This window comes from Camponotus vicinus, unplaced genomic scaffold, assembly GCF_025532165.1.
Source record: "Camponotus vicinus isolate PSW18456_S1 unplaced genomic scaffold, iyCamVici1.0 SCAF_3, whole genome shotgun sequence".
Classification (NCBI taxonomy): domain Eukaryota; kingdom Metazoa; phylum Arthropoda; class Insecta; order Hymenoptera; family Formicidae; genus Camponotus; species Camponotus vicinus.
The window spans coordinates 11,075,783-11,090,514 of NW_028141967.1; the positions used below are offsets into that span (position 1 = coordinate 11,075,783).

Below are 14,732 nucleotides of genomic sequence, written 5' to 3' on the forward strand. Positions count from 1 at the left end.
AAGATAGGATTATGAATTATATAGAAGTTTCTGATATTACGAGAAATTTGAAATAAATTTTTGTAATTTTTAAAATAATTATAACTTTATTATTATAAAAAAATAGATTTACATTTCTTTTAAATAAATCTAACATTGAAAAATAAAAGTTTTCTTTTTTTATTTTACATTTTCGTTAAAGTACTTCTTAACTTTAATCATATTAAAAATATTAAAAAAAAAATCACAGCAAACTGGAAAGTAAAATTGCACTCTACATATATGTATACAGAACTATATATGTATATATATATATATACATATTTCTTACATGTGTGTGTGTGTGTGTGTTTGCGTGCGTGTGCGTGCGCATAAATATACAATCAAGTTCGTATATATTAAATAATTTTGGCATATATGTGCTAATCAGTCTTTTATATTTATCATTTAGATAAATGTTAAGATATTTTTTTAAGATAATTCTATTAAATTATTATTATAGAGATTTACATGAACTTGTGAAGGCTTATTATTTTAATTTTTGTAGCAGCATCTGGAAATTATCAGAGAGTTTATCAAGGTGTTCCACTTGTATTTGTTGTATTTATACCATTTGCTCTTGTAGTTTCAGCATCTTTTCCTGATATGCAATTGTTGCATTTACTTGCTTTTCGTATAATTCAATTTTTTTATTTAAATAACTCTTTCTAGTTTCCACGTCACTTGTTGCTATTTTTGCCATGGTTTCATTGATGCATATAGCATCATCTCTCTTTTTAGCTGCTACATATCTTATTTTCTTCGCTGAAGAATTTTTTTGGCTTGCTGGAGCAACATCGTCAACCATCAATTTCTTTTTACAAGTATTTGTACTGGCCGGTAGCGTGATACTATTTGATGTAGAACCGGTTGAATCTACAACTTTACTTATTGGTGCAGTAACAGTGCTTAGTGTGTTGAAAGTGGTTGATGCGTTGACAGTATTTAGTGTGTTTGCTTTTGTTATAATTTTTGATACTGTAGAGTTGACAGATATTGGTGTTATGTTTACATTTGTACTACTGTTAGGCTCCTCATCCTCCAAGTCATTGTAAAATATTATTTCTTCTTGTGATGGTGTTTCCACATTATTTGCTTGAAAACTCTGCAGAAATATCATACAAATATAATATTTTAATATTGATAAAAAGTTTTCAATATTCCATATAATATATATTGAATTGTTTTCTAAGAACATACAAAATTTATGACAGTTTCAGGTACATCTAATCCTTGAATAGCAGCATCTCCAATCAGCTCAATGACTGAACTCTCTGCAGGATCAAGTTTGTCTTCTGTAAAAGGTCCTCCGCCAGTCTTTGCTATATTTTTTTTTCTATTACTCTCTTTATTCTTTACGTTACCTTTAATATCATAGAATGTCTGGAAGATTCATAAATTCAAATACAATCACGTCATAAAGTTTACAAGTACCTACTTATACATATCTACAATCGTGGGCAAAAGTATTAGCCACCTTCATTTTTATGATATATTCTTTAAATATATTTTGAAAATAATTATATTTATAATTTTTATTGTAGTAAAATGTTTAAACTTTAAACATTCCAGTATAATAAAAATTATAAATATAGTTATGTTCAAAATATATTTAAAGAATATATTATAAAAATGAGTGTGCCTAATACTTTTGGCCAAGGCTATATGTAATTAGAACTTGAATGCTCAAATAATATTTTCCATTAACTATACTAAATTTTAAATTTATAATAACAATCAATAAATGTTTTATATTTTATTCAAAACTTGATTAAAACACATACAAAATATCAATGCAAACATTTATATATAAATAAATTAACTCTTATTTTTTTCTGTTATGAATAAGTTTTCTAAAAATTTATTATAAATTATAAAAAAGACTTACTTTCTTCCATTTATCTGCAGTTTTTATTGAACCAGGCATATTATTTAACTTCTCACTAATTTCATTCCACAACTGTTTTTTTCTTTCATTTGTACAGCCATTTGTCAATTTTGCAGAATTCAATTCTGGATGCGCTTTTACAAAATCTATGAGAATAATTTTTTGATCAATATCTACATATTGTTTTCTTATTTTATTTACATTATTATTAAGCTCGATAACACTTTCCATTTTCACAAATTATTTTTAAACAACTTATTTGAAATCAACCAAAAATTTTTTTATAATTTTCGAAAGAAATATCGCAGTAACAAATAGAGCAATATAAAGAAATATTTAAAGACGCGCCAGGCTCCCTCTTGGTTGCTTCCTATTAGTTGAAATCTCTGCTGTAATGATGGCAACGTCGCACTCCTCTCACTTCGTGAGATGATGCTAAATGTCATCTCGGAACAATTCGAGAATACCGAAATGCATAGAGTAGTGGGATGTAGAAAGTGACATTTCTCACTGATGACAAAATCTCACACATTTCGAGAATCGATCCCCTGGTCGTGGCTTCAAAATGAGACATTACGAAATAAAGAAACACTACAAAAAGTTATTGATGAAAAAGAAGAAATTGCAATTAATTGGCCCGTAAATTGTGAAATTGCTCCAGCATTAAAGATGCAAAGAAAAATACGAAATTGCTTATGGAAATCCCACGTTGTACATATTTTGTCGTTTGGAGGTAAGTATTTTTATACTAAAATTAATAATATAACCTTATAACTTGCATGTCTCCTATAGAAACATTCTTATTTGTACTCTATATACACATCCTTGCTGGAAGAAAAAAATCATTCAATAAAATGGAAAATTGAAAAGTCGCTGAAAATTTCTTTGAAAAGTGTATATTGCAATATTGAAATCGTTTTCAGAAAATGTTTACAGAAATGTCTTAAACATGTTTATAATTCCTTTATAAAATCCCTGAAATTGCTTAAAAATTTATGAATATATTGAAACAAAATCTTGATTTTGTAAATAAGAATTTAAGAGATTCTCAAATAATATATGTCTGAAAATTTTCTGAAAACGGTTAAAGACATTTCCAAAGAAATTTTCAATAACTTCTTTCCCAGTAAAAGGCACACACACAACATTTTTTATGCAATAATTCTAAATTTTATTTTCAATTTATATTTGTAATTATTAGAATGGACTGAAATGTGTACACAGTGCGATAACGTATTAAAATTTGAAATTCCAAACCCATCAAAAAGTGAAAGAAAAGTGATAAAACGAAAAAATTGTGACATGAAAACAAATTCCGAAGATGAAGACTCTATTGAAAATGACTTTAAAAAAAATCGAACGGTATATGAATACAATGATGTATATATATAAAATTTTCATTAATGGTTTTTTCCAATTTTATTAATTCTGTGTTAATGTTTTTATACTATTGTTGACTTTCATCGTTCCTTTTGATATTTTGCAATAAATTAAATTTTCTCATTTTTAAGACATTTTATTGAAATAATTATCAATAATTATACATTTAATTACATTACATATTTATCTGATTATTTCTCTTAAAAATTATTTTCCTTTTCTTAATTTCTCTAAAAACTCTGTTTTTGTTAATTTGAAGAAAACTGCTTATTTTTCTGAAATCATGGTTTCAATAGAATTTTAAAAAAATTTTTCCAAGGAAAAATTTTGGGAAAAATAACGATTTTCATCAATTAGAAAAAATCAATTTTTAAAGTAAATATTATTTTTTGTGAATTTCAAATCGATTGAATTTTAATTGATATTAATCATATTTAATATATTTTTTATTAAATAATATAAATAATTAAATTTGATTGGTAACTATTTATTTTAACAAAATTAAATTGATTTGAAATGCAACTATATGTATTAAGATCTAGTTTTTAAAAGTAGATTTTCTATATATTGATTTAAATTATTCATTTCTACCAAGATCGTTGTGGTATAAATTTCTTATGTTATATATTTTCAGGAAAAAAAGAAAATTTCGAAATTACGAGAAACTGCCAAAAAAAGAGTAGAAAACAACATTGTAGAAGCATTGAATATTAAGAAAGATAAATTTCAAGATGTAAGTAGCGTTATTAATTCCAATTAAACATGGTATTAAAAAGTTATTATTCTCATACAAAGTATTGTGTGGAACGAAATTGTGGACATTTAGAAAAAAAATGAATGACTGAAAGCGAGCGTTAAATCTTTACTGTTTTTGTAGTAAAGAATATTTCAGTACTGCTTGTTCTGTTTCTTCATAATTTTACTTAACTAAATATGTGACATTTTATTGAAATTTAGGATAATACCCTGACAGACTCATCCAATAATTCAAGTATTGACGAACGAGTATCAAAACACGATATGTCAAAAACAAATCTTTTGCACAAGCATCATCAGGAAGTGAAGGAATTAAAAGATGAGATTTTTCGACTGAAAAAAATTATAAAGTATTCGGAAGGTAAAAATACAATTTTACATATATAAATGTAACGAAGTTTGAACTGTCTATCACCGCTTTTTTGTTTTATTTATTTCCGGAACTTATAATCTATATTACCGTTTTCGCTGTTCTCTTCTCTGCATTATTTATTTTTATTTTATTTATATATTTAATATTTATCTATATTGTCGTAACCCGACGAAATAATAATTTAATTAAACTAAAAGAAAGAGATTAGGAAATAAGATATTAAGATATTAAGAAATAAAAATAAAACGTGACGAAAAGAAAAGCAAGTCACGGCCAAAGCTGAATAAGCATAACAAAACGGAGCACGAACCGCGCTCCGGCCCAGGGACACCTCATCTTTCCTGTACCCAACGATATATAAACCGATCACCACGACGGGGTGGCAGAAAGAAATCTGAAGTCATCAACAATATAAGCCGCCGCATTGATTAAAGTAGGCTCGCTACGCTTAACCCTAGCGTATAAGACAAACACAAGAGTAGTGTAAGGCCAGTGTAAGAAGAACGACCGAAATATATTCCTTTACTATCAAGTACAGAGTGTCTACATTTGTTGCCTGGGTCCTAATCCTTTGGGCGAAAAACCCTGAAGTCCCGTCCCCCACGGCGCGGGCACAACATAAATTGGTGGCAGCGGTGGGATTCGCCTGCATCAAGTGAGACAAAGGAAATAAAAAACGTCGTGACTGCACACACCCGCTACTACAACGAGAAGCAGAGAAGTCAACTAGGAACTTCCCGGACACCCGATTTAACGAGGTAACGACCGGACTGCAACCCAAGGAGGAGACGACCTACCTCAACCGCGGAGGACAACGCGAGAACTGCGACCAAAGGAGAATGCTGCTCATCGCACTAATGTAAGTCGAACGAAGCAATTATTATAACGCGTGAATGTCGGAAGGACAAAACAAACGATCAAACAATAGAACGAACGCATCGTGGCTACATAGCGATTCTGCGGAAAGAGCGATAACACGTAGTCTATTAAGCTCGCAAAGAATAGCAGAGACCGCGCTTCAAGATATCAGTAGTAATGTGCGTAAAAATTTAGAAGCATACTACTCAAGCGACAGCTCGTCCGAAAACGAATACGGAGCGAACGTAATAATTGAACGCGAATATTCATTCGGCGAAATAGATCCGAGTTTAATCGCGAACACCGACGACGCGGAGTCAGCGGTTAGCTCGCCCAGTAGAATAACACATAGGCGCGAATTTTCATTAACATCATACGATTCGAGTATTTTCAACCCCGAAATAATATATCGCGAACGTGGAGACATGACACACGCACCACAGGGTACATCGCGAGACATCACTTCCGTAGAAGTAAATAGAGAAATCAATCGGTTACGAGAAGAATTGGATAACGATACCACGAATGCTCGATCGCAACAAGAAATAAATAATCCACCCGACGAATTCAGAGATATGATGCGAGCAATGATGCAGGTGATTAAAAACTTGCACGTCGAAATAAATGATGTCAGAGAGAGGCAAGGAAGACAGAGTACTGGACGCCTCACGCCATTAGAAGATAGACGCGAACCAACATACGACCTTTCGTTCGACGATGTACGACATCATCGGGGACGCGGACATCTATCGTTGAAAGAAGCACGCGGTTTAATACCAGAATTCGACGGATCAGCAAACAAACTACAGGAATTCGTGAGTGCAACCACGTACGCGGTTGAAAATATTAACCCGTTAGATGAAGTCACATTATTAGGCGCAGTATTATGCACGAAACTAAAAGGCAGAGCGATGCTAGATTTTCAAACGCGAAAGATTCAAAATTTTGCACAATTGAAACAAGAATTAGAAGCCTGTTACGCCAGTAAAAGGAATACGACACATCTACAAAGATTTCAATACGTTAAAACAGAAAACCGGCGAAAACGCGAGAACATACGGACTTCGAACAGACAAGTTAGCGATGGAACTATATGAATCAATGCTAGACGGACAACAGTATACGACCGATCAAAAACGCGTAATACTCAATATTATCCAACAACAAGCCTTAGAGAATTTCCAGATCGGATTAAACGATGATATAAAAACAGTAGTGCGATCCCGAGGTTATACGACACTGCAAGAAGCAATATCGGCTGCGAGCGCAGAAGAGAAGGTCAAGGGACCGGCGATAGTCAGCACACGACCAAAGAGCGCTGCGACGCCGACATATTACCGTGACACTAGAAATGTCATACAATGCCAAAAATGCGGAAAATTAGGGCATCATGGGCGAGAATGCCGTACGAGCCGTTATGCACGGTTTTCATTACCGAAACCAGAGCGACACTCGCGCGTAAATACCGTTGACAAATACTGCAACCATTGCAAGAAAACTGGTCACAATCGCGAAGAATGTTGGCTGCTACACGGACGACCTAACAGAGATCGACCTAACCGCCAAAAGCCGAATCAAACGGCACGAGACAACAAAAATCGATATAATCACGACAGAAAGAAAAGGAAGACCTACTACGCTCAAGAGAGTGACGAAGAAAACAAGGAAGAGGAAAAACAGAGGCCCGCCAGCGAGTATCACGTATCGAACATAAGACGAACACCTCACACACACACAGGCCTGGATTTAGTTGCATTACCCATGCAGGAGTCAAAAGGAGGAAAAATAAACCTATTATGCGATACAGGAGCGGCCATTTCACTTATTAAAGTAGGAAAGTTAAAAGGAGAGACAATGATAACCGAGGATAAAATAGTCCTCACAGGTGTGACCGGACACAAGATCCACCCAATTGGGCGGATAAACGCCACCATAAACCTACGAGATGGGAAAATAAAACACAGACTGTATGTCGTGAAAGACGATTTCCCTTCGGAATATGAAGGAATATTGGGAATAGACTTCCTTAAAGAACAAAAGGCGATATGTAATTACGCCACAAAACAGCTAAGAATCGGACGGAATATACTAAGACTATATCCTTATCGGAAGATCACGTTACAACCACGGAGCGAGACGATAATGCAAGTAGCAACTACAATCAACATGATGGGGATAACCAGAGCAGAAGAAATAATACCAGGAGTGTTTATAGGGAACTGCCTAGTAGAGCCCGAAAATTTTTTATGCCCCGCGAGCGTAATAAACACGAATGAAAACGAGGTCGAAATACTAATGCCTCAAATATCACTAGAGGAAATTAAAACCGAAGAAACAGCAGAAGTAAATAAAACTTGCACAAAAGCAGAGGGGAAAATCCCCCGGCGCACTGAGAAAATATTGCAGGATCTCCGCACTGGACATCTAAACAAAGAAGAGGAAAGGTCAGTAAAGGAAATCTGCGGAGAATATAGCGACGTATTCCACACAGAGGGAGAGCCGCTCACATGTACAAACACAGTGACACATCGAATTGCAACGCAAGCGGATAGCGCAGCGGTCAACATACGACCGTACCGGCTACCAGAGAAACAAAAAACCGAAGTGAATAAACAAGTGCAAGAGATGCTAAGAAATGGAATAATTCGAAAAAGCGTAAGCCAATGGAACGCACCCTTATTGGTTGTCCCGAAAAAACCAGATGCGTCTGGAAAACAAAAATTGAGAGTGGTAGTAGACTTTCGAAAATTGAACGACCTAACGGTAGGCGATTCATTCCCTCTACCGAATATCACCGACATACTAGACCAACTAGGAAATGCAAAATACTTCACAACCCTCGATTTGGCATCAGGGTACCATCAAATTGAAATGGAAGAGAGCGACAAATGCAAGACAGCGTTTTCCACGCCATACGGGCATTACGAATTTAATAGAATGCCGTTTGGATTAAAAAACGCGCCCGCCACATTCCAACGTTTAATGAACGCGGTGCTAAGCGGACTACAAGGAATAAAATGTCTAGTATATTTAGATGATATCGTAATTTTTGGAGTCAGCCTAACGGAACATAACAAAAGATTGAGAGAAGTATTGAGAAGATTGCGGGAAAATCGACTAAAATTGCAACCTGATAAATGCGAATTTCTGAGGAAAGAAGTTACGTACCTTGGACATAAAATAACGGAAAACGGAATATCACCGGATCCAGCTAAATTAGAAGCTGTAAAACATTTTCCTATACCAAAGAAGGTTAAGGACATACAAGCATTTATAGGACTAGCCGGATATTATCGAAAATTTATCGAAGGATTTTCCAAGATAGCGAAACCGCTCACGAAACTAACGAAGAAAGGAAAAAATTTCGAGTGGACGCAAGAACAACAAAACGCTTTCGAGACATTAAAAGAAAAGCTGACGACAGCGCCGGTATTAAAGTATCCAGAGTTTACGGAAGAATTTATAGTAACAACGGATGCCTCCGACTACGCAATCGGAGCCATATTATCACAAGACCAGATAGGGCAAGACCGGCCAATAGCATATGCAAGCCGTGTACTGTCAAAGGCCGAATTAAACTATAACACAACCGAGAAAGAATTACTCGCTATAGTATGGGCCGTTAAGCATTTCCGACCGTATTTATATGGAACAAAGTTCACCATTGTCACGGATCACAAATCGCTTGTATGGCTATTCAATGTCACCGACCCCGGATCCCGATTAATCAGATGGAGGCTTAAACTAGAAGAATACGATTATGTAATAATACACAAGCCCGGGACAGCAAACAGAAATGCTGACGCGTTAAGTCGGCATGTGGCGGACATCAACGCGGTCGAAGAGAAAGAGACAGACGACGTTACGACAAAGAAAGAATATACAGAGGACGAAAAGCAAAGAATACTATATGAATATCACGACGCACCCTTAGGAGGACATCAGGGAATTGAACGCACGATAAACCGGATTCGAAGGACCCACGATTGGAAAGGGCTGACGAAGGACGTCGAAAACTATATAACGAAATGCGAACTCTGTCAGAAAAATAAACTGTCAAGAAAAAACAAAGCGCCATTAATATTAACAGATACCGCCGACAAACCATTTGAGAAATGCGCATTAGATATAGTAGGACCATTAACAATTACAAATAAGGGAAACAAATATATATTAACCTTCCAAGACAATCTGACGAAATTTAGCAAGGCGATACCGATAGCGAACCAAGAAGCCGCGACAATCGCGAGGGAATTCACAACTAAAATCATATTCGAGCACGGTATACCAGAAAAGATTCTAACCGACCAAGGAACAAATTTCCTAAGCGAGATATTCAAGAATACTTGCAAACTATTGAAAATCGAGAAAATACAGACGACAGCGTATCATCCGGAAAGCAACGGAGCACTGGAACGATCACACCGGACACTAGCTGAATACCTACGACATTATATAAATGCAGATCAGACCGACTGGGACGAGTGGATTCCATACGCAATGTTTACATATAATACAACCCCACACACAGCAACAGGATTCACCCCATTCGAACTGATTTACGGGCATACTGCGATTCTACCGACAACGCTATCACAACCTCCAAGACCCACATATACGTACGAAGACTACGCGAACGAACTCAAAGAAAAATTGCGCGCGACGCAACAAGTTGCGAAAGAGCATATACGCAACGAAAAGATGAAGGCTAAAGGAAACTACGACAGGAAGACACGTGAAACGAAATTCGAAGTAGGAGAAAAAGTCCTATTACACGACGAAACAGTTCGCCGAGGACGATCGAAAAAACTAGATTCCCTATGGATAGGGCCTTACGTAATCACCGGGAAAAATTCCGACGTGAACTACACGATCAAAATGGGAAGAAGAACAATACGCGTACACGTGAACCGATTAAAAGCCTTTATCGAACATTAAACACACAAAAAGGAAAACGTTAACAAACCTAAGAAAGAATTAGATAAAAGACAGCGAGAGCATAAAACTCTTTAGGAAAACGCAACGACGTAATATGATACCCATGTATTGCAGGAGTCTCACTGCCCTGAGCGGAGGCAGGACAGAAGAACCTGACACCTATAAGACCTGGCAAATAAAAAAATTCCGGCACGAACCAGGCATATATTTTGAAAAAATAGGAAAAATTAATCAAGTCGAGTCCACATGGAAAATGGTGATCAGAGCAGACATCACAGCAATGGACCACCGACAAGAACAAGTAACGGGATATATGGCACAAACAAGAGCATTATGCTACGACAAGCCATTAGAACAAAAAATGAAAGAAACATGCAGCATATTACTACAAGTAACAGAGAAGGAATATAAAAAAGCAGAAACCTTATTGACACGATTAAGGAAAACTTACCAATTAACGAAGAAAACACGAAGAGGACTAATAAACGGTCTCGGAACAATAGCAAAAACGCTATTCGGCACAATGGACGCCGACGATGAAAAGATCATCACTGAACAATTAAAATTTATAAAGGGAAAACAACAAACGCACGCATTAAAAAATCAAGTAAGAGTATTAAACGCAACTATCGCACATGTGGACGAATCAGAAAAAATTATACAAGAAAACGAAGAAAGATTTCTAAATATAACGGAAAAAATGCGACAAAGTTGGCTACGAACGACAGCAAGTTTTGGAGATAGAGAAGAGATGGACGAACACTTCATCGTATTAAATGCAATCATTAGAGATCTAATAATCGATACTACAGACATTATTGACCACCTAACCAGCACAAAAAGTGGAATAATAAACATAAGATTAATACCGATCGAAACAATTATTGATAACCTTAAGGAAATCGCGACACAAGTACCACAAGGAACGCACTTCCCCTTTCAAATAACACAGGAAAATTGGGGAACAATCGAAAAATTTATAGCGATTAGCGCATACTACGATAACGAAGGCATAATTACGCTAATAAAACTCCCACTAATTATGTACCCCACATATGATATAATAAAGGCAACACCCCTACCCACCCACAAACAAAACAACACCTTTATATGTATAGAGGTAAACCAACCCATAATAGCGGTAGACATGGACAGCCGAACATATTTTACAACCACGGAAAACGAATTAGAAAAATGTATGCGAAATAACAACGAATATGTATGCGAACAAAACTATCCGATACATCATGTAGATGACCAAGCGTTGTGTGAAATACAGACATATGTACAACTAGAAAAACACACAGACAACTGTAACATAAAATACGTACACACGAACACAACGATATGGACAATGTTAAGTAACGCGAACACATGGATATATTCCACGCGAGCGAAACAGCAGGTAGAGATAACGTGCGAGAACGAGACGACACGGAAAGTCGAGATTGATAGAACGGGACAGTTAACGATTAGAGGGAAATGTAAAATCGTAACACCCGACGTAATAATAAGAACGAAAAAATCTACACTAGTAACGTACATCAAAACACACATACCAGATTATAATTTAACACTAACGCCCAAAAAACAAACAGACAGACTACTAAATAGAATCGAGACAATTAAGTTACGAAAAATAATAAAAAACCCATCAGAATTAATGGAACTCAGCAAAACATTGACCGACATAGACGAACAAATAAACGAAGACAACCTACAGATTCGAGAACATATACTATACCCGGCGATCTCAAGTATCACAGGGACGGTAATAATAGTCAGCCTTGTAGCGATAACTTATGCGATAAAAAAGAACCAAGCGAAAAAGAAAGCACCAGTCAACGCAATATTAAACCCAATAAGCATACCGCGAATATCAAGAGAACATATCTACGACAGACCCTACCAACCAGATTCATCGACAAACAACACGGCAATATTATACTAAACAAAATAGATATAATTGAAAACAGGTAAAGAAAATTTACCGCCAGTAAATTTTCTTTCCCCAAGGAGGGAAGGATGTCGTAACCCGACGAAATAATAATTTAATTAAACTAAAAGAAAGAGATTAGGAAATAAGATATTAAGATATTAAGAAATAAAAATAAAACGTGACGAAAAGAAAAGCAAGTCACGGCCAAAGCTGAATAAGCATAACAAAACGGAGCACAAACCGCGCTCCGGCCTAGGGACACCTCATCCTTCCTGTACCCAACGATATATAAACCGATCACCACGACGGGGTGGCAGAAAGAAATCTGAAGTCATCAACAATATAAGCCGCCGCATTGATTAAAGTAGGCTCGCTACGCTTAACCCTAGCGTATAAGACAAACACAAGAATAGTGTAAGGCCAGTGTAAGAAGAACGACCGAAATATATTCCTTTACTATCAAGTACGGAGTGTCTACATTTGTTGCCTGGGTCCTAATCCTTTGGGCGAAAAACCCTGAAGTCCCGTCCCCCACGGCGCGGGCACAACAATATACATATTTAATATATTTATATTACTATATTTTTCTTTATTTCATATTTTACTATATTTTATCTGTATATTTAACTTTTACTTTATCTTTTTGTGCCTGATCTTTACGTTCTGTTATATTTTTATTGTCACTTATCATGCACCACAAAAATTCTCTGTAAATAAGCATCTATTTATATAGAAATTCCTAAATAAATAAAATAATAAATAATTCTTTCAGATATTCAACATATAGACAAATATATTTAAAAAATACTTTCCAGAGCAAAAGATATTGAAGAAAAATTAAAATGTTTAGAAAAAGAAATCAATAAAAACACAAAGCATATTATGGTAAGATAACAAATTTATTATCAATATCAATTAATTTTCATATTAATATCAGAGGTTTTGGTGAATATATACACAAATATCTTGTATATAATTACTAAATTGTTATATTTTGGTATTATTTTATATTATATAGAGTTGGAGTACTATTGAATCGATTCCAATATACACTAATGATAAATTAAGAAATGAATCCGAAATTGTGGCTACTGATATATTGATTGATTGTAATTTAAAAAACAGTCCAGAGAAAAACAGTTCACAGAATGATGAATGCCTGAATCCAATGGATAAGGTAAAGTATACATTTTTTATATTAGTTGCATATATATAAATCATTCAATTATTATGTATTAAAAATAGGAAAACAAAACTTAAAGACAATTCATGCATGTGAAACAAATTGAAACAAAAAGTACATAGTTTATTACATATTTATATACATAATTGTCATGAAATTTTGTTAATTCTATAATCTAAATAGATAATTGACAACGCGCGAGCTTATTTGTAAATGCTATTTTTAAGTAAACAATTTTATTTTTCTAATATAGGAGTTTTCGGTTACAAATTCTGGGATTACCAATGCTGATATAATAAAAAATGCCAAAATTGAATATCAACCCTCACATACATCTGAAATAAATGTATGTTTTATATAAATATGTGTGTCTATATATTAGTGTATCTAATCGTGCAACTTTGAGTATTTTGACATTATAAAAAATTCTATTATTACATAAAATAAATTTTTCAGGAAAACATTGCTTTTAATGAAAGCGGTCTTCTTAATAAAGACAGTAATAATGAAAATAAAGAAAATTCGACATCCGAAAAAGTGAAATAATTATACATAATTGATGCTATAATGACTTATATATTTGTATCTATATGTACTGCTAATATACGAAATTGTTACACGTAAACATTTTTCAAGTGATATCTGGAGGGAGATATTTTGGATTCAAACACATCACAAATACTCAACTGAGCAAGGTCAATGACAGCAGCGTTTCGAAGCTAACTTGTGATCTTCTCAGTTTGGTTTATGAAAAAACGGAGTTAAGAAACTCCAGTTTGACTGGATCTGTAGCCAATGCAAATAAATCTTTAAATCCGGATAAAAAATCGACCGAGAAATTAGACCCTGTTCGACTGAAAGCTGTAGAAAGTAAGAAATTTTGCAATTTAACATTATACTTGTGCATATATATAAAAATACATAATATATTTAAAATTGAGCTTAAAATATCTGAATTATGCATGCTATTCAAAAATATATGTACATAATTGAATTTGATAAATTGTTACAGAAAGAGATTTTTCATTCTGTGTTTTCTTTTTCAGATTTTATTTACGAGAAATTCGGCAAGACAGACGACAATACAAAATTGTTCCGTAGTGCCGTTCGAAGCAAGTGCAATAATGCCAAGAAAAAAGTGACATCCGTCAATTCAATTCAATAATCTAAAACATTCAATTTTACAATCTGTTGAAGTCATCCAACTCAAAGATTCTGAGGCCGATATTTATGATCATTATTTAAGCAATTGTTTCGCGAAATCCAACTTATTCAACAATATATATACAGGGTGTTCAAAAAGTCCCGGACCGGTTGAATATTTCATAAACTATGCACTTTAGAAAGAAATGTTTCAGACAAAAGTTGTATGGCTTGAAGGGGGCCATAAGATGGCGTC

General features: G+C 34.5%; 2 protein-coding genes across 3 annotated transcripts; one reads left to right on the forward strand and one right to left on the reverse strand.

The window, feature by feature from the left end:
- Positions 1-246: 246 nt before the first annotated feature.
- On the reverse strand, positions 247-2,615 carry LOC145968217 (uncharacterized). Of its 2 annotated transcripts, XM_083093542.1 has the most exons (4): positions 2,108-2,135; positions 1,907-2,052; positions 1,219-1,401; positions 247-1,123 (listed from the first exon to the last, which is right to left on the reverse strand). In XM_083093542.1, the coding sequence occupies exons 2-4, from the start codon at positions 1,943-1,945 to the stop codon at positions 584-586; spliced, it is 762 nt and encodes a 253-aa protein (XP_082949668.1). In that variant the 5' UTR covers positions 1,946-2,052; positions 2,108-2,135; the 3' UTR covers positions 247-583. The 2 variants fall into 2 exon arrangements, with proteins under 2 accessions (XP_082949668.1, XP_082949667.1); XM_083093541.1 differs by having other exon boundaries at positions 1,907-2,615.
- On the forward strand, positions 2,281-13,624 carry LOC145969035 (uncharacterized). The gene is made up of 8 exons (XM_083094899.1): positions 2,281-2,639; positions 3,108-3,268; positions 3,921-4,019; positions 4,244-4,403; positions 5,130-5,274; positions 10,326-10,818; positions 11,886-12,147; positions 13,587-13,624. Exons 1-8 carry the CDS (start codon positions 2,420-2,422, stop codon positions 13,622-13,624), a joined length of 1,578 nt encoding a protein of 525 aa, XP_082951025.1. The 5' UTR covers positions 2,281-2,419.
- The last annotated feature ends 1,108 nt before the right edge of the window (positions 13,625-14,732 follow it).